A 27,500-nucleotide genomic window follows, 5' to 3' on the forward strand; every position below is an offset into this window, starting at 1 on the left:
AAAGTGAGATGTGAATAGTTCAAAGAGAGATGTGAATAGTTCAAAGTGAGATGTGAATAGTTCAAAGTGTGAATAGTTCAAAGTGAGATGTGAATAGTTCAAAGTGAGATGTGAATAGTTCAAAGAGAGATGTGAATAGTTCAAAGTGAGATGTGAATAGTTCAAAGTGTGAATAGTTCAAAGTGAGATGTGAATAGTTCAAAGTGTGAATAGTTCAAAGTGTGATGTGAATAGTCAAGAGAGATGTAATAGTCAAAGTGAGATGTGAATAGTTCAAAGTGAGATGTGAATAGTTCAAAGAGAGATGTGAATAGTTCAAAGTGAGATGTGAATAGTTCAAAGAGAGATGTGAATAGTTCAAAGTGAGATGTGAATAGTTCAAAGAGAGATGTGAATAGTTCAAAGTGTGAATAGTTCAAAGTGAGATGTGAATAGTTCAAAGTGTGAATAGTTCAATGTGAGATGTGAATAGTTCAAAGAGAGATGTGAATAGTTCAAAGTGAGATGTGAATAGTTCAAAGAGAGATGTGAATAGTTCAAAGAGAGATGTGAATAGTTCAAAGTGAGATGTGAATAGTTCAAAGTGAGATGTGAATAGTTCAAAGTGAGATGTGAATAGTTCAAAGGAGAGATGTGAATAGTTCACGAGAGATGTGAATAGTTCAAAGTGAGATGTGAATAGTTCAAAGAGAGATGTGAATAGTTCAAAGTGTGAATAGTTCAAAGTGAGATGTGAATAGTTCAAAGTGAGATGTGAATAGTTCAAAGAGTGAATAGTTCAAAGTGAGATGTGAATAGTTCAAAGAGAGATGTGAATAGTTCAAAGTGAGATGTGAATAGTTCAAAGTGTGAATAGTTCAAAGTGAGATGTGAATAGTTCAAAGTGTGAATAGTTCAAAGTGTGATGTGAATAGTTCAAAGAGAGATGTGAATAGTTCAAAGTGAGATGTGAATAGTTCAAAGAGAGATGTGAATAGTTCAAAGTGAGATGTGAATAGTTCAAAGTGTGAATAGTTCAAAGTGAGATGTGAATAGTTCAAAGTGAGATGTGAATAGTTCAAAGATAGATGTGTGAATAGTTCAAAGTGAGATGTGAATAGTTCAAAGTGAGATGTGAATAGTTCAAAGTGAGATGTGAATAGTTCAAAGTGAGATGTGAATAGTTCAAAGAGAGATGTGAATAGTTCAAAGTGAGATGTGAATAGTTCAAAGTGTGAATAGTTCAAAGAGAGATGTGAATAGTTCAAAGAGAGATGTGAATAGTTCAAAGTGAGATGTGAATAGTTCAAAGTGTGAATAGTTCAAAGTGAGATGTGAATAGTTCAAAGTGAGATGTGAATAGTTCAAAGAGTGAATAGTTCAAAGTGAGATGTGAATAGTTCAAAGAGAGATGTGAATAGTTCAAAGTGAGATGTGAATAGTTCAAAGTGTGAATAGTTCAAAGTGAGATGTGAATAGTTCAAAGTGAGATGTGAATAGTTCAAAGAGAGATGTGAATAGTTCAAAGTGAGATGTGAATAGTTCAAAGTGAGATGTGAATAGTTCAAAGTGTGAATAGTTCAAAGTGAGATGTGAATAGTTCAAAGTGTGAATAGTTCAAAGAGAGATGTGAATAGTTCAAAGTGAGATGTGAATAGTTCAAAGTGAGATGTGAATAGTTCAAAGAGAGATGTGATAGTTCAAGTGAGATGTGAATAGTTCAAAGAGAGATGTGAATAGTTCAAAGAGAGATGTGAATAGTTCAAAGTGAGATGTGAATAGTTCAAAGAGAGATGTGAATAGTTCAAAGTGTGAATAGTTCAAAGTGAGATGTGAATAGTTCAAAGTGTGAATAGTTCAATGTGAGATGTGAATAGTTCAAAGAGAGATGTGAATAGTTCAAAGTGAGATGTGAATAGTTCAAAGAGAGATGTGAATAGTTCAAAGAGAGATGTGAATAGTTCAAAGTGAGATGTGAATAGTTCAAAGTGAGATGTGAATAGTTCAAAGTGAGATGTGAATAGTTCAAAGTGAGATGTGAATAGTTCAAAGAGAGATGTGAATAGTTCAAAGTGTGAATAGTTCAAAGTGAGATGTGAATAGTTCAAAGAGAGATGTGAATAGTTCAAAGTGTGAATAGTTCAAAGTGAGATGTGAATAGTTCAAAGTGTGAATAGTTCAATGTGAGATGTGAATAGTTCAAAGTGAGATGTGAATAGTTCAAAGAGAGATGTGAATAGTTCAAAGTGAGATGTGAATAGTTCAAAGAGAGATGTGAATAGTTCAAAGTGAGATGTGAATAGTTCAAAGTTTGATGTGAATAGTTCAAAAGTGAGATGTGAATAGTTCAAAGATAGATGTGAATAGTTCAAAGAGAGATGTGAATAGTTCAAAGTGTGATGTGAATAGTTCAAAGAGAGATGTGAATAGTTCAAAGTTTGATGTGAATAGTTCAAAGTGTGAATAGTTCAAAGTGAGATGTGAATAGTTCAAAGAGAGATGTGAATAGTTCAAAGTGAGATGTGAATAGTTCAAAGAGAGATGTGAATAGTTCAAAGTGAGATGTGAATAGTTCAAAGAGAGATGTGAATAGTTCAAAGAGAGATGTGAATAGTTCAAAGAGAGATGTGAATAGTTCAAAGAGAGATGTGAATAGTTCAAAGTGTGAATAGTTCAAAGTGAGATGTGAATAGTTCAAAGTGTGATGTGAATAGTTCAAAGAGAGATGTGAATAATTCAAAGAGAGATGTGAATAGTTCAAAGAGAGGTGTGAATAGTTCAAAGAGAGGTGTGAATAGTTCAAAGTGTGAATAGTTCAAAGTGAGATGTGAATAGTTCAAAGAGAGATGTGAATAGTTCAAAGAGAGGTGTGAATAGTTCAAAGTGTGAATAGTTCAAAGTGTGATGTGAATAGTTCAAAGAGAGATGTGAATAGTTCAAAGTGTGAATAGTTCAAAGAGAGATGTGAATAGTTCAAAGTGTGAATAGTTCAAAGTGTGATGTGAATAGTTCAAAGAGAGATGTGAATAGTTCAAAGTGAGATGTGAATAGTTCAAAGTGAGATGTGAATAGTTCAAAGTGAGATGTGAATAGTTCAAAGTGAGCGTACCTCGTCGTGCAGGTTGACGTAGGAGAAGTGGACCAAGTCCTGGAGCTGAGAGCGTTCACAGAGAACCACCACGAGCTGCCGGAGGCAGTCCAGCTGCCTGAGGGTCAGAATACACACATTATACTCTGATCACATTATACTCTGATCACATTATACACACATTATACTCTGATCACATTATACACACATTATACTCTGATCACATTATACACACATTATACACACATTATACTCTGATCACATTATACTCTGATCACATTATACACACATTATACTCTGATCACATTATACACACATTATACTCTGATCACATTATACACACATTATACTCTGATTACATTATACACACATTATACACACATTATACTCTGATTACATTATACTCTGATCACATTATACTCTGATCACATTATACACACATTATACACACATTATACTCTGATCACATTATACACACATTATACTCTGATCACATTATACACACATTATACTCTGATTACATTATACTCTGATCACATTATACTCTGATCACATTATACACACATTATACTCTGATCACATTATACACACATTATACTCTGATCACATTATACTCTGATCACATTATACTCTGATCACATTATACACACATTATACTCTGATCACATTATACTCTGATCACATTATACACACATTATACTCTGATCACATTATACTCTGATCACATTATACACACATTATACTCTGATAACATTATACACACATTATACACACATTATACTCTGATCACATTATACTCTGATTACATTATACACACATTATACTCTGATAACATTATACACACATTATACACACATTATACTCTGATCACATTATACTCTGATCACATTATACACACATTATACTCTGATCACATTATACACACATTATACTCTGATCACATTATACACACATTATACTCTGATCACATTATACACACATTATACTCTGATCACATTATACACACATTATACTCTGATCACATTATACACACATTATACTCTGATCACATTATACACACATTATACTCTGATCACATTATACACACATTATACTCTGATTACATTATACACACATTATACTCTGATTACATTATACACACATTATACTCTGATTACATTATACACACATTATACTCTGATTACATTATACACACATTATACTCTGATCACATTATACACACATTATACTCTGATTACATTATACACACATTATACACACATTATACTCTGATTACATTATACACACATTATACTCTGATCACATTATACTCTGATCACATTATACACACATTATACTCTGATTACATTATACACACATTATACACACATTATACTCTGATTACATTATACACACATTATACACACATTATACTCTGATCACATTATACACACATTATACTCTGATCACATTATACACACATTATACTCTGATCACATTATACACACATTATACTCTGATTACATTATACACACATTATACTCCTGATACATTATACACACATTATACTCTGATCACATTATACACACATTATACTCTGATCACATTATACACACATTATACTCTGATCACATTATACACACATTATACTCTGATCACATTATACACACATTATACTCTGATCACATTATACACACATTATACTCTGATAACATTATACACACATTATACTCTGATAACATTATACACACATTATACTCTGATAACATTATACACACATTATACTCTGATAACATTATACACACATTATACTCTGATAACATTATACACACATTATACTCTGATAACATTATACACACATTATACTCTGATTACATTATACACACATTATACTCTGATTACATTATACACACATTATACTCTGATTACATTATACACACATTATACTCTGATTACATTATACACACATTATACTCTGATTACATTATACACACATTATACTCTGATAACATTATACACACATTATACTCTGATAACATTATACACACATTATACTCTGATAACATTATACACACATTATACTCTGATAACATTATACACACATTATACTCTGATAACATTATACACACATTATACTCTGATTACATTATACACACATTATACTCTGATTACATTATACTCTGATCACATTATACACACATTATACTCTGATCACATTATACACACATTATACTCTGATCACATTATACACACATTATACTCTGATCACATTATACACACATTATACTCTGATCACATTATACACACATTATACTCTGATCACATTATACACACATTATACTCTGATCACATTATACACACATTATACACACATTATACTCTGATCACATTATACACACATTATACTCTGATCACATTATACACACATTATACTCTGATTACATTATACACACATTATACTCTGATCACATTATACACACATTATACTCTGATTACATTATACTCTGATTACATTATACACACATTATACTCTGATAACATTATACACACATTATACTCTGATAACATTATACACACATTATACTCTGATAACATTATACACACATTATACTCTGATTACATTATACTCTGATTACATTATACACACATTATACTCTGATCACATTATACACACATTATACTCTGATCACATTATACACACATTATACTCTGATTACATTATACACACATTATACTCTGATAACATTATACACACATTATACTCTGATAACATTATACACACATTATACTCTGATTACATTATACACACATTATACTCTGATTACATTATACACACCTTATACTCTGATTACATTATACTCTGATTACATTATACTCTGATTACATTATACACATATTATACTCTGATAACATTATACACACATTATACTCTGATTACATTATACACACCTAGGGTTGCAACATTCCGGGAATTTTCAAAGATGGAAACTTTCCATGGGAATAAAGTGGGAATTTTCTAAATGTAAGGTTGGCTCTTCGTAGGGAACTTAAATATAGTTGGGGAAAGTATATTTTAGCATAATCTTGACTAAAACAAACAGATGCCATTCAAGTACACTTGAATATCCACGCCATAGCACACTGCTTACTGCATGGCTATTGAGACCACACAAAGGGTCGCAACAGGCTCACTAATGTGAGAGTGGAACAACTGGTTGGCATTCGGGCAAACCTAAGGCTCTCTGAGCCGGACACAGACAGTGAAGAGGAAGAGGAAGAGTGTGATGTTGATGAGGCCCAGGAAGAGGAAGAGTGTGACGTTGATGAGGCCCAGGAAGAGGAAGAGTGTGACGTTGATGAGGCCCAGGAAGAGGAAGAGTGTGACGTTGATGAGGCCCAGGAAGAGGAAGAGTGTGACGTTGATGAGGCCCAGGAAGAGGAAGAGTGTGACGTTGATGAGGCCCAGGAAGAGGAAGAGTGTGACGTTGATGAGGCCCAGGAAGAGGAAGAGTGTGACGTTGATGAGGCGCAGGAAGAGGAAGAGTGTGACGTTGATGAGGCCCAGGAAGAGGAAGAGTGTGACGTTGATGAGGCCCAGGAAGAGGAAGAGTGTGACGTTGATGAGGCCCAGGAAGAGGAAGAGTGTGACGTTGATGAGGCCCAGGAAGAGGAAGAGTGTGACGTTGATGAGGCCCAGGAAGAGGAAGAGTGTGATGTTGATGAGGCCCAGGAAGAGCCCGTTGACTGAAAGGGTTTAGCCAAAATGCAGAGGACCGCTTGAAGGAAGATTTGCATGTTTAATGGGACTTGGAGGGAGAGGGGCTCTTTGGAGGGAGAGGGGCTCTTTGGAGGGAGAGGGGCTCTTTTCATTTCACATTTTGAATGGGACTGGAGTGGGGTTGGGGGGGATGAGTAACATTTAACTCAACATTCCTGTTTTTGTTCTTCAATGAAACAAATAATTGTTCAATAAAATAATTAAAACTTGTTCTGTTCTACTTTTTTTTTTTAAATCTGTTGAAATGTCATGTTTTTTGTTTAATTTTGCATCGAATATTTCCAAAATTCCCCAGCTTAACTTCCCATGGAAACTTTCCGGAAATGTTCCGCCCCTTTGCAACCCTATACACACACCTTTATACTCTAATAACGATATACCATAGACACACCTTTATACTCTAATAACGATATACCATAGACACACCTTTATACTCTAATAACGATATACCGTAGACACACCTTTATACTCTAATAACGATATACTGTAGACCAGTGGTTCTCAACTGGTCAGGCCTCGGGACCCACTTTTTACTTGGTCAATACATCGCGACCCAACATTTTGAAGCACTTAAATCTATTCAACAAAAAATCGTGCAGTAATATATACGCTTTTGAGCATACAATATTAATAAAAGTGAAGTACAGTGCATATTAGGGATGCCAGAAACTGACCATGATCAAAATCGAAAATCGGACAGCTCTGGCGAATATTAATCGATTATTCGACCCCCCCCCCCCCCCCGCGGGAGAGAAAAAAAAAAGTATTTTCGCAGAGCTTGCATTTGACTTCATTTGCACTTGTCAGTTCGAAGTAGTTCCACTCTTCTGTGGACGTGCCGCTCTGTTCATCTTTAGTTGTGTTCTCACTGTTCTGTCACCAATAAATCAATCGCACGTGTGACGGAGAGGGAGGGGGGGGGGGGGGGGGGGGGGTCGGTGTGTAGCAGGCTGCAGCAGCTGGCTTCCTCCAAGTTTACAGTAAAACAAACTGGTGGTGTGATTAATGGTCATTTACAATTATTAATACTATTACTATTATTAGCATTAGTATATATTTTGGTTGAAACCAAACCAGAAAAAAGAAAAAGAAAAACATAAATATTAATAAAAAAATATATAAATAAAATCAAATTTTAAAAATAATCTTCGATTATGGAGACTGTAACGAATATTCGAATAATCGCTGGCATCCCTAGTGCATATATCCCTTATATCCCTTCACAGAACTAAAGTATGCTTTTAAACAAGGTTTAATGAGATGATGGAATCAAAGCTGAACTATATAAAAAGGCACACATGCTGAAAACCCAACCCCAGCAGGGGGTCTGGGGGGATTCTCCCCCAGGAGATTTTTAGAAATACTAACATAAACTACGCATTCTGGTACACTCTGAGAAGAAAATAAATAAATCTATTTCTACCCGACATATTAATAATATTTTATGCCATTGTTTGTTTTTCACTTTGTTCTGACATCTTGCTGCGAGAAGAGGAGATAGTCTGTGACTTACTTTAAATTGTGGGTAAGGGTAGATAGCTCCCATTGTTCTGTGACCTGTCAATCATCAAACCGGGGGTCATATTTCATTATGTGTTCATTTGTATCTGAAGTTGTACCCATGGATGTATAAAGAAGAGTTCTACCGCAAAGTTATTCTCCGTGGGGACTTCCGGCAACCATCTTGATTCTGATTGGCCAGAAGACTCGAAAAAACATCAGCAAAGATGTTTTATTGAGAAGATGATCACTACGTGACAGAAGTTTTCAAAACCGTTTATGGTCTCCGGTACTTCCTGTCCAACGCCGACTGCATGCACAGCGTTAGCGGGCCTTCAAAATAAGTTTGACTTTTTCCCCCCCAAAAAAAAAAAAAAATTCCAATTTTTTGTTTTTTAACTTTTTTTTCTTCACTCACACATCCGCGACCCACTCGAAACGGGACCCACCAGTTGAGAACCACTGCTGTAGACGCACCTTTATACTCTAATGACGATATACCGTAGACGCACCTTTATACTCTAATGACGATATACCGTAGACGCACCTTTATACTCTAATGACGACATACCGTAGACGCACCTTTATACTCTAATGACGACATACCGTAGACGCACCTTTATACTCTAATGACGACATACCGTAGACGCACCTTTATACTCTAATGACGACATACCGTAGACGCACCTTTATACTCTAATGACGACATACCGTAGACGCACCTTTATACTCTAATGACGACATACCGTAGACGCACCTTTATACTCTAATGACGACATACCGTAGACGCACCTTTATACTCTAATGACGATATACCGTAGACGCACCTTTATACTCTAATGACGACATACCGTAGACGCACCTTTATACTCTAATGACGATATACCGTAGACGCACCTTTATACTCTAATGACGACATACCGTAGACGCACCTTTATACTCTAATGACGACATACCGTAGACGCACCTTTATACTCTAATGACGACATACCGTAGACGCACCTTTATACTCTAATGACGACATACCGTAGAACGCACCTTTATACTCTAATGACGACATACCGTAGACGCACCTTTATACTCTAATGACGACATACCGTAGACGCACCTTTATACTCTAATGACGACATACCGTAGACGCACCTTTATACTCTAATGACGACATACCGTAGACGCACATTTATACTCTAATGACGACATACCGTAGACGCACCTTTATACTCTAATGACGACATACCGTAGACGCACCTTTATACTCTAATGACGACATACCGTAGACGCACCTTTATACGCTAATGACGATATACCGTAGACACACCTTTATACTCTAATGACGATATACCGTAGACACACCTTTATACTCTAATGACGATATACCGTAGACAGAACAAGTTTAAACATATTCCCCTTATTATAACAGACCCTTTATATTTGCATTTGAAAACAGTTTGGACCCCAGGCATACACACATTTAAATAAATGTCATGTATAAATAAATACAGCATGAATGTGTGATCTCACATGCTGCTGTCGGGGTTCTGCGTCAGCGCCTCGTACGCCTCGCTGTTGTGACCCAGGTCCAGGTGATGCTTGAAGATCCTGGTCCACAGCGCCGCCTACACACACACACACACACACACACACACACACACACACACACACACACACACACACACACACACACACACACACACACACACACACACACACACACACACACACACACACACACACACACACACACACACACACACACACACACACACACACACACACACACACACACACACACTAATGATGGTAACAACAGGTAACGATGGTGCAGTGTAGTGATAATAACATGGTAATAATGAAGGTGTAGTTTGATGATGATGAAGGTGTAGTTTGATGATGATGAAGGTGTAGTTTAATGAAGGTCACCTGGCTGTGGGCGTCGCTGCCGGCCTCTGTGATGGCGAGAGACGACAGCTGGATGACGAGCTCCGGCAGACCCACGTCCTCCAGGAGGCGCAGCACCTGCAGATATTTAATATATTACTCAGTACTGCAGTACCCTGTGTACCTCGTAGTAGTACTGCAGTACCCTGTGTACCTCGTAGTAGTACTGCAGTACCCTGTGTACCTGGTTGCAGTACCCTGTGTACCTGGTGGTAGTACTGCAGTACCCTGTGTACCTGGTGGTAGTACTGCAGTACCCTGTGTACCTGGTGGTAGTACTGCAGTACCCTGTGTACTTGGTGGTAGTACTGCAGTACCCTGTGTACTTGGTGGTAGTACTGCAGTACCCTGTGTACCTGGTGGTGGTAGTACTGCAGTACCCTGTGTACCTGGTGGTAGTACTGCAGTACCCTGTGTACCTGGTGGTAGTACTGCAGTACCCTGTGTACCTGGTGGTAGTACTGCAGTACCCTGTGTACCTGGTAGTAGTACTGCAGTACCCTGTGTACCTGGTGGTAGTACTGCCTGGGGTCAAAACTGTAGGGACTTGCAGGACTTGCTGTACCTTGTTGTAATACTGCAGGCGGGGGGGGGCGTCCTCCTCCTCGCCGCCCGTGAGTCTCAACAGGAAGTCCTCCTTCTCCACCTCGGTGGCTGCTTCCTGGAAGCATTGCAGCGCCTGCACACAGAGGACACGTTTTATTCCTCTGCAGATCATTGTCTCTCAACGCCTCTAAACGCCTCTAAACATCCTCAGGTGACTCACCTTCTGCCCCTCCCCGTTGGCCAGGTAACACTGACCCAGCACGAAGCGACACGAGCCGATGTTCACCTGACACCACGGACCAATCAGACGGACGTACTCCTGCAGACAGGGGACAAAGGTGAGGTCAGTGTTTAAATAAAAATAATAGTAATAATAATGATGATGATAATGATAAACCCACCTGCAGCTGTGTGTACTGACAGTTTGCCATCAGACACTCTGGGAACTGGAAACCAGGGTTACTGGGCCAACTGAGAGACAGCCGTTAAGATTCAACAACAAACAAAAAGTGACCCAGTGAATATTATATTAAATACTTCACATATGAAGGGAGTTGATAAAGGATACAGCAGCTGAGCGAGCAGGACGACCACGTTGGAGATCATGTGACTCCAGACGAGCATGGAGCTGCTCTGCTGCGAGTAAATCTGGGAGACGATTATCTTCCTGCCGACCGTCTGGTAGAAGAGCTCCACCACCGTCTGAGGGCTCAGAACTGGGCAGAGAAGGTAATGTCATTACCTCATACACACAAACTATACAACAGGTCAGACACTGTTATTACCTCATACAGACACACACTACAACACGTCAGACACTGTTATTACCTCATACAGACACACACTACAACACGTCAGGCACTGTCATTACCTCATACTCACACACTACAACACGTCAGGCACTGTCATTACCTCATACAGACACACACTACAGCACGTCAGGCACTGTCATTACCTCATACAGACACACACTACAACACGTCAGGCACTGTCATTACCTCATACTAACACACTACAACACGTCAGGCACTGTCATTACCTCATACAGACACTACAACACGTCAGGCACTGTCATTACCTCATACTAACACACTACAACACGTCAGGCACTGTCATTACCTCATACTAACACACTACAACACGTCAGGCACTGTCATTACCTCATACAGACACAACAACACGTCAGGCACTGTCATTACCTCATACAGACACACACCAGCACGTCAGGCACTGTCATTACCTCATACAGACACACACTACAACACGTCAGGCACTGTCATTTCCTCATACAGACACACACTACAACACGTCAGGCACTGTCATTTCCTCATACAGACACACACTACAACACGTCAGGCACTGTCATTACCTCATACAGACACTACAACACGTCAGGCACTGTCATTACCTCATACTAACACACTACAACACGTCAGGCACTGTCATTACCTCATACTAACACACTACAACACGTCAGGCACTGTCATTACCTCATACAGACACAACAACACGTCAGGCACTGTCATTACCTCATACATACACTACAACACGTCAGGCACTGTCATTACCTCATACAACACACTACAACACGTCAGGCACTGTCATTACCTCATACATACACTACAACACGTCAGGCACTGTCATTACCTCATACAACACTATACAACAGGTCAGGCACTGTCATTACCTCATAAACACACAATACACACACGCCAAAACGCGCCAGGCACCGCCGTTACCTCACACTCCCGCTACAACGTGCCGGGCACCGCCGTTACCTGATGCGTTGCTGAGGCTCGGCGAGTCGGACAGCTCCAACACGGTCAGGTGCTGCAGGTTGGCTTCTCTGCAGGACCACAACATATTTTATTGAGCCTTTAAATACATTTCATTACTTTAGCAATGTATAGGATTCAAATAACAAGTCATTTATTGATTTGTATTATTTTGTGTGTGTGCACTCACATAATGTCCAGCGCCACAGAGGAGGCCATGCTCTGGCTGATGTGTTTGAGGAGGTGATAGGAGGAGAGGAGGTTCGAGCTTCGAGGGATCAGATCCTGCTGAAGCTGCAGCAACTGAGCCCCCCCACCCAGGAACACCTGACACACACACACACACACACACACACTTATTAAAACTGACGTGTCTAAGGATCAGTGATTGAGGAAACTCGGACTCCAGCGGAGGGCGCTAACGTTCAACCATTGATCATCAGTACACACACACGATTTATTTATAGATTGAACATGATTATTATTGATATATGGGGAAGTTATTAAAGTATGTGTGTGTGGTTGAGTGTGTGTGTGTGTGTGTGTGTGTGTGTGTGTGTGTGTGTGTGTGTACGCACATTGTCTCCAAGGCGCAGGTAGAGTTTCTGCAGGATCAGCAGGTCTCTGCAGAACAGCGCTCGGGTCATGGTCATGTGACAGACGGCCTGACAGACGATGGACACAGCCGAGCTGCTTCCATACAGCTGAGACAGGCTGATCCTCACACCCAGAGGCTGGCCTGCAAGACACAGAGCAGGGCATCAACACACTTTCAGAACCTGCCAGTCATAGAGCAGGGCATCAAACACACTTTCAGAACCTGCCAGTCACAGAGCAGGGCATCAAACACACTTTCAGAACCTGTCAGTCACAGAGCAGGGCATCAAACACACTTTCAGAACCTGCCAGTCACAGAGCAGGGTATCAAACACACTTTCAGAACCTGCCAGTCACAGAGCAGGGCATCAAACACACTTTCAGAACCTGCCAGTCACAGAGCAGGGCATCAAACACACTTTCAGAACCTGCCAGGCACAGAGCAGGGCAACAAACACACATTCAGAACCTGCAGGGCAACAAACCCTCACCTTGTGTATCCTGAGAGACAGAGATCAGGGCAACAAACTCACCTTGTGTTTCCTGAGAGACAGAGATCAGGGCAACAAACTCACCTTGTGTTTCCTGAGAGACAGAGATCAGGGCAACAAACTCACCTTGTGTTTCCTGAGAGACAGAGATCAGGGCAACAAACTCACCTTGTGTTTCCTGAGAGACAGAGATCAGGGCAACAAACTCACCTTGTGTTTCCTGAGAGACAGAGATCAGGCTCTCAGAGTCCGTCTCCAGGTCCAGCTCCCTCAGAAGAACCGTCATGGCCGCCGCAGGGTTCCTGACGTCCTGCAGTTTGTTCTGGATGTCCTCCATCACGTTTTCACTGCACAATAAACACTTTAATCTTTAAGCTTTATTTACAACAAACGTGGGACAGCCTGAGTATTATAACAGCAGTATGTATATATATGTATTAAAGGGGACCTATCATGCAAAATGCACTTTTGTACGTCTTTTCTACATGAATATGTGTCCCCGGTGTTCCGGGGAACTCACCAAGTGTCAGAAAACACAACCCTCTCTATTTTCCTCCATACCCAAATCTCTAAAAAAGGGGCTGCAATGGATCTGATAAAAACTGATCCAGATTTGAACACTGTCCTGACGTCAGGACGGTGGCGCTACGGCTATTGGGCCAACTCTCCACCTATCAGGGGAATGTGGGGTTGGGCCACGGCCGGCCATTGCCGCTCGAAAGCGCTGGAGACGCTGTAGTACATATGCCAGGCCTGTAAGTGGCGCTGTAGTCTGCCACAAAAGCAGCGAAGAGGACTTCCCGCCCATAGTTACCATGGTTACCCTTCTGTTTATTCTCCGCTGTGGCTTTCTTTCTCCCTCCCCGAGGCAAGCGTTTGCTCCCGCTGCTTTAATTCAATGCAATCCCTCCCCGTCGAGGCAAGCACTGTAATTCTCTCCGGTTAGTCCACCAGCAGATGACAAACACCCACCTCTCCGCCTCTTCCAAGGAACCAGGGGACCGTGCGGCAGAGTTTCAGTTTCAGTTTCTTTCGCCGGTCAAGATGTCCGTTAAAGTTTAAATCTTCCGGACAAAATTAGAAAAGTGCCGGTCAAAGGTTTTCTTTGTTATTTATTGAGCTTTAAAACAAATGAATAACGACTCTATATAATAAAACACGGAGGACGGAGATCTCTTTTTCTCCCCCTCTTCTGACAGCCCAGCAGCTGATCAGAGCACGTCTCCCCTCTCCTGCAGGGGGGCGTGGTCAGCAGAATCAGACCCGTAGACAGCAAACAGCACATAGAGCGAAATGAGGCATGGCTAAAATTATGATCTGTTTGGTATTTTGAAAACAGAAACGTATAAATATACCTTATATAGGTATGGCCCTACAATATATCATTTACATATAGCATGATAGGTCCACTTTAAATGAGTACCTGTCGTTGGACAGCCTGAGTATTATATGATTGCTTGTGAGTATTATTATTGTATTATATTATATATACCTGTCGTTGGACAGGTACATATCATATAATAATAATATAAATTAGCACACAAACATTTGTATTTATGTCGTCAGAGTAAATGGCTCCTCGTATGGAGGTCAAAACCTGTCTATATATATATATAATAATAATAATAATAATAATTCATTTATTTTATATAGGCGCCTTTCAAGGCTCTCAAGGTCGCTGTACAAATATGATATGTATTATTATATTATGAGTACCTGTCGTTGGACAGCAGGCTCTCCAGCACCAGGTCTGCTGCCCTCTCCGGTGACTGAAGGTGTTCCAGAGCTTTCTCCATCTCATAGGCCATCTCCACAGAAACTGCATTGCTGACGAGGCGCAGACACTGAACCAGCTGCAGCACGTCCTTCCCCAGCTCTGGATCTATATGAATATAAAAATACATATATAGTTATTATCTGAACATTAGCCGCCTTTAGCTTAGCGTGGTAAAGTTCAGTCATGTAACCACAGAGTGGAGGTGAACTCACCTTCAGCGATGGGCGTCTCCTCCTCTGAAGACAGGTACTCATCGTAGGACAGGTACAGGTGATCCACAGCAAAACATGGCAGGAGGAACGACACGAAGCCCTGAAACACAGACTAAAGTTTAAACCTGAAACACAGACTAAAGTTTAAACCTGAAACACAGACTAAAGTTTAAACCTGAAACACAGACTGTAGTTTAAACCTGAAACACAGACTAAAGTTTAAACCTGAAACACAGTCTAAAGTTTAAACCTGAAACACAGACTAAAGTTTAAACCTGAAACACAGACTAAAGTTTAAACCTGAAACACAGACTGTAGTTTAAACCTGAAACACAGACTAAAGTTTAAACCTGAAACACAGACTAAAGTTTAAACCTGAAACACAGACTAAAGTTTAAACCTGAAACACAGACTAAAGTTTAAACCTGAAACACAGACTAAAGTTTAAACCTGAAACACAGACTGTAGTTTAAACCTGAAACACAGACTAAAGTTTAAACCTGAAACACAGACTGTAGTTTAAACCTGAACACAGACTGTAGTTTAAACCTGAAACACAGACTGTAGTTTAAACCTGAAACACAGACTGTAGTTTAAACCTGAACACAGACTGTAGTTTAAACCTGAAACACAGACTGTAGTTTAAACCTGAAACACAGACTAAAGTTTAAACCTGAAACACAGACTAAAGTTTAAACCTGAAACACAGACTAAAGTTTAAACCTGAAACACAGACTGTAGTTTAAACCTGAAACACAGACTAAAGTTTAAACCTGAAACACAGTCTAAAGTTTAAACCTGAAACACAGACTAAAGTTTAAACCTGAAACACAGACTAAAGTTTAAACCTGAAACACAGACTAAAGTTTAAACCTGAAACACAGACTAAAGTTTAAACCTGAAACACAGACTAAAGTTTAAACCTGAAACACAGACTAAAGTTTAAACCTGAAACACAGACTAAAGTTTAAACCTGAAACACAGACTAAAGTTTAAACCTGAAACACAGACTAAAGTTTAAACCTGAAACACAGACTGTAGTTTAAACCTGAAACACAGACTGTAGTTTAAACCTGAACACAGACTGTAGTTTAAACCTGAACACAGACTGTAGTTTAAACCTGAAACACAGACTGTAGTTTAAACCTGAACACAGACTGTAGTTTAACCTGAACACAGACTGTAGTTTAAACCTGAAACACAGACTGTAGTTTAAACCTGAAACACAGACTGTAGTTTAAACCTGAAACACAGACTGTAGTTTAAACCTGAACACAGACTGTAGTTTAAACCTGAACACAGACTGTAGTTTAAACCTGAAACACAGACTGTAGTTTAAACCTGAAACACAGACTGTAGTTTAAACCTGAACACAGACTGTAGTTTAAACCTGAACACAGACAGTAGTTTAAACCTGAAACACAGACTGTAGTTTAAACCTGAAACACAGACTGTAGTTTAAACCTGAAACACAGACTGTAGTTTAAACCTGAAACACAGACTGTAGTTTAAACCTGAACACAGACAGTAGTTTAAACCTGAACACAGACTGTAGTTTAAACCTGAACACAGACTGTAGTTTAAACCTGAAACACAGACTGTAGTTTAAACCTGAAACACAGACTGTAGTGTAAACCTGAAACACAGTTTCAACAACATGTGAACAAAACACACTGCTCTGAAAAAAACGATGTTTACGTCTTCTTCTCTGTTTCTCGTAAGGTCTCCCTTTCTGTTGGTCGCTTGTTAGCAGACCCTTCACGCGATAGCAGAGCGAACAGGTACAGGAGGCGTAGAGCGAGGGATCATTGTCCACTAGTTAATCCACCTGTACCTGATGGATTAACTACTGCAGTGGTTCTCAACTGGTGGGTCGCGGACCCGTTTCGAGTGGGTCTTTGGACCCGTTTCGAGTGGGTCTTTGGACCCGTTTCGAGTGGGTCGCAGACCCGTTTCGAGTGGGTCGCGGACCCGTTTCGAGTGGGTCGCGGATGTGTGAGTGAAAAATTTGAATTGTTTTCTTTTTTTTTTTTTGGGGAAAAAGTCAAACTTATTTTGAAGGCCCGCTAACGCTGTGCATGCAGTCGGCGTTGGACTGGAAGTACCGGCGACCATAAACGGTTTTGAAAACTTCTGTCACGTAGTGATCATCTTCTCAATAAAACATCTTTGCTGATGTTTTTTCGAGTCTTCTGGCCAATCAGAATCAAGATGGTTGCCGGAAGTCCCCACGGAGAATAACTTTGCGGTAGAACTCTTCTTTATACATCCATGGGTACAACTTCAGATACAAATGAACACATAATGAAATATGACCCCCGGTTTGATGATTGACAGGTCACAGAACAATGGGGGCATACTTTACAAAGCATACTTTAGTTCGGTGAAGGGATATAAGGGATGTATGCACTGTACTTCACTTTTATTAATATTGTATGCTGAAAAGCGTATATATATATTACAGCACGATTTTTTGTTGAATAGATTTGAGTGCTTCAAAATGTTGGGTCGCGATGTATTGACCAAGTAAAAAGTGGGTCCCGAGGCCTGACCAGTTGAGAACCACTGAACTAGTGGACAATGATCCCTCGCTCTACACCTCCTGTACCTGATGGATTAACTAGTGGACAGTGATCCCTCGCTCTACACCTCCTGTACCTGATGGATTAACTAGTGGACAGTGACCCCTCGCTCTACACCTCCTGTACCTGATGGATTAACTAGTGGACAATGACCCCTCGCTCTACACCTCCTGTACCTGATGGATTAACTAGTGGACAATGACCCCTCGCTCTACACCTCCCGTACCTGATGGATTAACTAGTGGACAGTGACCCCTCGCTCTACACCTCCCGTACCTGATGGATTAACTAGTGGACAGTGATCCCTCGCTCTACACCTCCCGTACCTGATGGATTAACTAGTGGACAGTGACCCCTCGCTCTACACCTCCCGTACCTGATGGATTAACTAGTGGACAATGACCCCTCGCTCTACACCTCCTGTACCTGATGGATTAACTAGTGGACAGTGACCCCTCGCTCTACACCTCCTGTACCTGATGGATTAACTAGTGGACAGTGACCCCTCGCTCTACACCTCCTGTACCTGATGGATTAACTAGTGGACAATGACCCCTCGCTCTACACCTCCTGTACCTGATGGATTAACTAGTGGACAGTGACCTCTCGCTCTACACCTCCTGTACCTGATGGATTAACTAGTGGACAGTGACCTATCGCTCTACACCTCCCGTACCTGATGGATTAACTAGTGGACAATGACCCCTCGCTCTACACCTCCTGTACCTGATGGATTAACTAGTGGACAGTGATCCCTTGCTCTACACCTCCCGTACCTGATGGATTAACTAGTGGACAATGACCCCTCGCTCTACACCTCCCGTACCTGATGGATTAACTAGTGGACAGTGATCCCTCGCTCTACACCTCCCGTACCTGATGGATTAACTAGTGGACAATGACCCCTCGCTCTACACCTCCCGTACCTGATGGATTAACTAGTGGACAATGATCCCTCGCTCTACACCTCCCGTACCTGATGGATTAACTAGTGGACAGTGACCCCTCGCTCTACACCTCCCGTACCTGATGGATTAACTAGTGGACAATGACCGCTCGCTCTACACCTCCCGTACCTGATGGATTAACTAGTGGACAGTGATCCCTCGCTCTACACCTCCCGTACCTGATGGATTAACTAGTGGACAATGACCCCTCGCTCTACACCTCCCGTACCTGATGGATTAACTAGTGGACAGTGACCCCTCGCTCTACACCTCCCGTACCTGATGGATTAACTAGTGGACAATGATCCCTCGCTCTACACCTCCCGTACCTGATGGATTAACTAGTGGACAGTGACCCCTCGCTCTACACCTCCTGTACCTGATGGATTAACTAGTGGACAGTGATCCCTCGCTCTACACCTCCCGTACCTGATGGATTAACTAGTGGACAATGATCCCTCGCTCTACACCTCCCGTACCTGATGGATTAACTAGTGGACAGTGACCCCTCGCTCTACACCTCCTGTACCTGATGGATTAACTAGTGGACAGTGATCCCTCGCTCTACACCTCCTGTACCTGATGGATTAACTAGTGGACAATGATCCCTCGCTCTACACCTCCTGTACCTGATGGATTAACTAGTGGACAATGACCCCTCGCTCTACACCTCCTGTACCTGATGGATTAACTAGTGGACAATGATCCCTCGCTCTACACCTCCTGTACCTGATGGATTAACTAGTGGACAATGATCCCTCGCTCTACACCTCCCGTACCTGATGGATTAACTAGTGGACAGTGACCCCTCGCTCTACACCTCCCGTACCTGATGGATTAACTAGTGGCCAGTGACCCCTCGCTCTACACCTCCCGTACCTGATGGATTAACTAGTGGACAATGACCCCTCGCTCTACACCTCCCGTACCTGATGGATTAACTAGTGGACAATGATCCCTCGCTCTACACCTCCCGTACCTGATGGATTAACTAGTGGACAGTGACCCCTCGCTCTACACCTCCCGTACCTGATGGATTAACTAGTGGACAATGACCGCTCGCTCTACACCTCCCGTACCTGATGGATTAACTAGTGGACAGTGATCCCTCGCTCTACACCTCCCGTACCTGATGGATTAACTAGTGGACAGTGACCCCTCGCTCTACACCTCCCGTACCTGATGGATTAACTAGTGGACAGTGACCCCTCGCTCTACACCTCCCGTACCTGATGGATTAACTAGTGGACAATGATCCCTCGCTCTACACCTCCCGTACCTGATGGATTAACTAGTGGACAGTGACCCCTCGCTCTACACCTCCTGTACCTGATGGATTAACTAGTGGACAGTGATCCCTCGCTCTACACCTCCCGTACCTGATGGATTAACTAGTGGACAATGATCCCTCGCTCTACACCTCCCGTACCTGATGGATTAACTAGTGGACAGTGACCCCTCGCTCTACACCTCCTGTACCTGATGGATTAACTAGTGGACAGTGATCCCTCGCTCTACACCTCCTGTACCTGATGGATTAACTAGTGGACAATGATCCCTCGCTCTACACCTCCTGTACCTGATGGATTAACTAGTGGACAATGACCCCTCGCTCTACACCTCCTGTACCTGATGGATTAACTAGTGGACAATGATCCCTCGCTCTACACCTCCTGTACCTGATGGATTAACTAGTGGACAATGATCCCTCGCTCTACACCTCCCGTACCTGATGGATTAACTAGTGGACAGTGACCCCTCGCTCTACACCTCCCGTACCTGATGGATTAACTAGTGGCCAATGACCCCTCGCTCTACACCTCCCGTACTGGGGGAGCACGCTCTGTGAACTGTTAGCACTGGTGTTATGCCGTGTATGCATGCCCACTGCACCTCGCGGGAGCAGGCGCTGTTCTGAGTTTGTTCTAATCTGTCAAAATGACGGACTGCTTTCAGATTTTTCCGTCATTGTTAAAAACAATCCATCATAGACGGAAAATATTCGGTTAACGCGACCTCTGAGTGGGAGGTATAGTGGGTATAGTGGGATGATAACATGATGTACAGTGGGATGTACAGTGGGATGTATAGTGGGTACAGTGGGATGTATAGAGGGTATAGTGAGACCTTCTTTAGCAGCAGGGCCATGCCGGTGCCGGGGCTGATGCTGAGGCCCAGAGGCAGGGACAGAGCCTCCTGGTACTGAAGACAGCAGGCGTAGAACTTGGACCAGAACTCCACCTGCAGCTGCCGGTACTCCTCCTGAGAGAACTCAAACTCCGTCACACTGCTCTGGAGCTGTGAGAGGGAACACAAGGGTTAGAGACCAGGACCAGGAGCAGGACCAGCGTCAGGACCAGGAGCAGGACCAGCGTCAGGACCAGGAGCAAGACCAGCGTCAGGACCAGCGTCAGGACCAGGACCAGAGTCAGTCAGGAACAGCTGTTTGTTACTGTGATGACCCACCTCACTCTCCACGGCCACCGTCACTTCCTTCTTCAGACTCTCCCAGGACACGTCCGAGGTACGGTCTCTGTCCGAGCCTCTGCGGAAGATCTGGAAACACAAAGTATCACCTGTAGAGCTGTACACACCTGTAAAGCTGTACACACACACACACACACCTGTACACACACACACCTGTAGAGCTGTACACACACACCTGTAGATCTGTACACACACACACATAGAGCTGTACACACACACACACACACATAGAGCTACACACACACACACACACATAGAGCTGTACACACACACACACACACATAGAGCTACACACACACACAGAGCTACACACACACAGAGCTACACACACACAGAGCTACACACACAGAGCTACACACACAGAGCTACACACACACACACACACACACACACACACACACACACACACACACACACACACACACACACACACACACACACACACACACACACACACACACACACACACACACACACACACACACACACACACACACACACACACACACAACACACACACACACACACACACACACACACACACACACACACACACACACACACAACACACACACACACACCACACACACACACACACACACACACACACACACACACACACACACCACACACACACACACACACACACACACACACACACACACACACACACACACACACACACACACACACACACACACACACACACACACACACCAGGTGTTTCTCACCTGTACATGCAGCAGGTGTTTCTCACCTGTCCATGCAGCAGGTGTTTCTCACCTGTACATGCAGCAGGTGTTTCTCACCTGTCCATGCAGCAGGTGTTTCTCACCTGTCCATGCAGCAGGTGTTTCTCACCTGTACATGCAGCAGGTGTTTCTCACCTGTACATTCAGCAGGTGTTTCTCACCTGTACATGCAGCAGGTGTTTCTCACCTGTACATGCAGCAGGTGTTTCTCACCTGCACATGCAGCAGGTGTTTCTCACCTGTAGAGCTTTAAGGATGGCTGAAGCTGTGAAGCGTAGAGGGGAGAAGAGGACCTCCAGGTACGTCTCCTGTGAACAGAGTATTGATAAGTCTTATATTGTTTTTATTTGATAACACAAACAGAGTGGAAGACTTAAACAGGTCTTACTCGGGGGTCCTGGTCCACTCCGATGTGGACCTCATCTTCAGGTGCAGGCTGAACAAACACCTGGTTCCACTGACCTGCCGAGTTGCTGCAACACACACACACTTTAATCTACTGTTCACAGGTAATGTACCTGATTGTTGGATTACAACTCACTGCTCAAAGTTGATGTATTTGACCACGGTGGCGTTTGATTCATCCACCCACACAGCCCAGACGTCTGTGGGGGTCAGAGTGAAGTCCACCAGCGTCTCCTACGGAAACACAGTTTACCTCATGAGTCTCCTGTGAAGGGGACAGAGCTCACCTGAGTGGGGACAGAGCTCACCTGAGTGGGGACAGAGCTCACCTGAGTGGGGACAGAGCTCACCTGAGTGGGGACAGAGCTCATCTGTGTGGGGGGGACAGAGCTCACCTGTATGGGGGGGATAGAGCGCACCTGTGTGGGGGGGGGGGCAGAGTGGGGACAGAGCTCACCTGTGTGGGGGGGACAGGGCTCACCTGTGTGGGGACAGAGCTTGTGTGGGGGGGACAGAGCTCATCTGTGTGGGGACAGAGCTCACCTGTGTGGGGAGGACAGAGCTCACCTGTATGGGGGGGACAGAGCTGACCTGTATGGGGGGGGGGGCAGAGTGGGGACAGAGCTCACCTGTGTGTGGGGGGGGGGCAGAGTGGGGACAGAGCTCATCTGCGTGGGGGGGACAGGGCTCACCTGTGTGGGGGGGACAGGGCTCACCTGTGTGGGGGGGGACAGGGCTCATCTGTGTGGGGGGGGACAGGGCTCACCTGTGTGGGGGGGACAGGGCTCACCTGTGTGGGGGGGACAGGGCTCACCTGTGTGGGGGGGACAGGGCTCACCTGTGTGGGGACAGAGCTCACCTGTGTGGTGAAGAGCGAGGACACGTGGTCCAAGCTGTAGCGGTTGCTGTCGGTGGAGACGAGCTGCAGCACGGTGAACTGTCCTCGGCCAGGTACGGCCAGGTAAACCCCGAGGCAGAGGCCTGTGGAGCAGAGGCTCAGCCGGAGGCGGTGGCCGTGCCCAGGGAGAGACCTTGCCCCCCTGCAGGAGGGCATGTACTCCAACAGATCCGCCTCCAGAACACACGCCTGGTCCTGGGGGGACAGGTAGAGGGTTAGTTAGACTTAGACTGAGACTTAGTCAGACTGAGACTTAGTTGGACTGAGACTTAGTTGGACTGAGACTGACTATGACTTAGTCTGACTATGACTTAGTCAGACTGAGACTTAGTTAGACTGAGACTGACTATGACTTAGTCAGACTGAGACTTAGTTGGACTGAGACTTAGTTGGACTGAGACTTAGTTGGACTGAGACTTAGTTAGACTGAGACTGACTATGACTTAGTCAGACTGAGACTTAGTTGGACTATGACTTAGTCAGACTGAGACTTAGTTGGACTGAGACTGACTATGACTTAGTCAGACTGAGACTTAGTTAGACTGAGACTTAGTTGGACTGAGACTGACTATGACTTAGTTAGACTGAGACTTAGTTGGACTGAGACTGACTATGACTTAGTCAGACTGAGACTTAGTTAGACTGAGACTTAGTTAGACTGAGACTTAGTTGGACTGAGACTGACTATGACTTAGTTAGACTGAGACTTAGTTAGACTGAGACTTAGTTGGACTGAGACTGACTATGACTTAGTCAGACTGAGACTTAGTTAGACTGAGACTTAGTTGGACTGAGACTGACTATGACTTAGTTAGACTGAGACTTAGTTAGACTGAGACTTAGTTGGACTGAGACTGACTATGACTTAGTTAGACTGAGACTTAGTTAGACTGAGACTTAGTCAGACTGAGACTTAGTCGGACTGAGACTGACTATGACTTAGTCAGACTGAGACTTAGTCAGACTGAGACTTAGTTGGACTGAGACTGACTATGACTTAGTTAGACTGAGACTTAGTTAGACTGAGACTTAGTCAGACTGAGACTTATTTAGACTGAGACTTAGTTGGACTGAGACTGACTATGACTTAGTTAGACTGAGACTTAGTTAGACTGAGACTTAGTCAGACTGAGACTTAGTCAGACTGAGACTTAGTTGGACTGAGACTGACTATGACTTAGTCAGACTGAGACTTAGTTGGACTGAGACTTAGTTGGACTGAGACTTAGTCGGACTGAGACTTATTTAGACTGAGACTTAGTTGGACTGAGACTGACTATGACTTAGTCAGACTGAGACTTAGTTAGACTGAGACTTAGTCAGACTGAGACTTAGTCGGACTGAGACTGACTATGACTTAGTCAGACTGAGACTTAGTCAGACTGAGACTTAGTCAGACTGAGACTGACTATGACTTAGTTAGACTGAGACTTAGTCAGACTGAGACTTAGTTAGACTGAGACTTAGTCAGACTGAGACTTATTTAGACTGAGACTTAGTTGGACTGAGACTGACTATGACTTAGTTAGACTGAGACTTAGTTAGACTGAGACTTAGTCAGACTGAGACTTAGTCAGACTGAGACTTAGTTGGACTGAGACTGACTATGACTTAGTCAGACTGAGACTTAGTTGGACTGAGACTTAGTTGGACTGAGACTTAGTCGGACTGAGACTTATTTAGACTGAGACTTAGTTGGACTGAGACTGACTATGACTTAGTCAGACTGAGACTTAGTTAGACTGAGACTTAGTCAGACTGAGACTTAGTCAGACTGAGACTTAGTCAGACTGAGACTTAGTTGGACTGAGACTGACTATGACTTAGTCAGACTGAGACTTAGTTGGACTGAGACTTAGTTGGACTGAGACTTAGTCAGACTGAGACTTATTTAGACTGAGACTTAGTTAGACAGAGACTTAGTTAGACAGAGACTTAGTCAGACTGAGACTGACTTAGTTAGACTGAGACTTAGTTAGACTGAGACTGACTTAGTTAGACTGAGACTTAGTTAGACAGAGACTTATGGCGCAGTTCCACTACAGCGCGGAGCTCGCTTTAAGCGTGCCGTGTCGTGCCGTGCACGTTTTTGGTTGCACTTCCACTAGGCCTAGTTCCGGCCCGGCCCGGCCCGGGGCCACTTTTTCACGTCTTTTCTGGCCCGAGAAAATTGTGGTTCTATCGAGGCCAACAAACAGGGCTGAGTCGGGCTGAGTATGCTAAACTAGAGAGAGCATCGCTGGCAAGAGGGCTAGAACTACAACAAGATGGACATATTTGACCGTGATTTAATTGTAATACACGTTTCAAAATGATGAAGTAACAACATACTGATACCGGTTAGTAAAAACCATGAATTAATGCTTTGTCAAGTCTGCAGACAGACGGCAGGCGAAAAACCTTTTAAAATGCGTGTTTTTCTAGGTGGAGATTGGCTAAGCTAACGCAGTATATGCTCCGACCGTCCACACTCACAACAACGGCCTATACAGACATAAATAAAGCAGCGACTGTATTCACCATGACACAGGCAGTCTGTGGTTTGTACTTGTTTAACTTTTGTCTAGTTTCTGAACAGATATGAGGAGCTGTGAGCTCTGAGTGCTAACAGCTAACGGCTGTGTTGTGTTTCTGGAGTTCTCATTGAAGATGACGTCACCGCTCCGCCTACACTGCGTTACTATAGTAACTACCCCAGTTCCTAAACTGTAATGGAAGCGCAGCATGAGGTGAGTCGGCCCTGTTAAGGCCAAGCCGTACCGAGCCGTACCGAGCGTGGCCGAGGCCGACCGTGTAGTGGAAATGTGCCATTAGTCAGACTGAGACTGACTTAGTTAGACTGAGACTTAGTTAGACTGAGATCTAGTTAGACTGAGACTTAGTCAGACTGAGACTGACTTAGTCAGACTGAGACTGACTTAGTTAGACAGAGACTTAGTCAGACTGAGACTGACTTAGTTAGACAGAGACTTAGTCAGACTGAGACTGACTTAGTTAGACTGAGACTTAGTTAGACTGAGACTTAGTCAGACTGAGACTTAGTCAGACTGAGACTTAGTTAGACTGAGACTTAGACTGAGACTTAGTCAGAGACTTAGTTAGACGGAGACTGAGACTTAGACTTAGTTCTGACCCTGAAGCTCCACAGCCGCAGCCTCAGATCTTGACTCAAAGCGAACAGGAAGCAGTTGTCTTCGACCTCTCTGACGGCCAGGCTCAGGGCGCCCCCCCCGCCCTGATCCCCCCTCATGGCTGACGGCATCCAGTCAGAGAAGCGCTGCATCATGGAGCTCCTCTTCAGCTCCACCACTGACAACTCACCTGAGAGACAGACAGGTGAGAGACAGACAGGTGAGAGGAGACAGGTGAGAGACAGACAGGTGAGAGACAGGTGAGAGGAGACAGGTGAGAGGGAGACAGGTGAGAGACAGGTGAGAGGAGACAGGTGAGAGGGAGACAGGTGAAAGACAGGTGAGAGGAGACAGGTGAGAGACAGACAGGTGAGAGACAGGTGAGAGGAGACAGGTGAGAGGGAGACAGGTGAAAGACAGGTGAGAGGAGACAGGTGAGAGACAGGTGAGAGGAGACAGGTGAGAGGGAGACAGGTGAAAGACAGACAAGTGAGAGGGGTGAGAGGAGACAGGTGAGAGACAGACAGGTGAGAGACAGGTGAGAGGAGACAGGTGAGAGGAGACAGGTGAGAGGAGACAGGTGAGAGGGAGACAGGTGAAAGACAGACAAGTGAGAGGGGTGAGAGGAGACAGGTGAG

General features: G+C 43.4%; 1 protein-coding gene across 1 annotated transcript in view; it reads right to left on the reverse strand.

The window, feature by feature from the left end:
* nup160 (nucleoporin 160) overlaps positions 1–27,500 on the reverse strand; it is a gene marked incomplete in the record, with an annotated part of 54,770 nt that overhangs the window by 16,232 nt on the left and 11,038 nt on the right. The window contains 20 exon segments of the mRNA XM_034148296.1: positions 3,089–3,185; positions 9,846–9,940; positions 10,245–10,340; positions 10,828–10,941; positions 11,029–11,127; positions 11,210–11,279; positions 11,377–11,524; positions 12,587–12,654; positions 12,774–12,910; positions 13,162–13,322; positions 13,882–14,018; positions 15,388–15,553; positions 15,661–15,760; positions 21,317–21,487; positions 21,656–21,745; positions 22,668–22,736; positions 22,817–22,901; positions 22,970–23,067; positions 23,693–23,926; positions 26,865–27,052. Coding sequence (XP_034004187.1) covers positions 3,089–3,185; positions 9,846–9,940; positions 10,245–10,340; positions 10,828–10,941; positions 11,029–11,127; positions 11,210–11,279; positions 11,377–11,524; positions 12,587–12,654; positions 12,774–12,910; positions 13,162–13,322; positions 13,882–14,018; positions 15,388–15,553; positions 15,661–15,760; positions 21,317–21,487; positions 21,656–21,745; positions 22,668–22,736; positions 22,817–22,901; positions 22,970–23,067; positions 23,693–23,926; positions 26,865–27,052 — 2,423 coding nt within the window.

Source organism: Trematomus bernacchii, unplaced genomic scaffold, assembly GCF_902827165.1.
Source record: "Trematomus bernacchii unplaced genomic scaffold, fTreBer1.1, whole genome shotgun sequence".
In the NCBI taxonomy this organism is placed as follows: domain Eukaryota; kingdom Metazoa; phylum Chordata; class Actinopteri; order Perciformes; family Nototheniidae; genus Trematomus; species Trematomus bernacchii.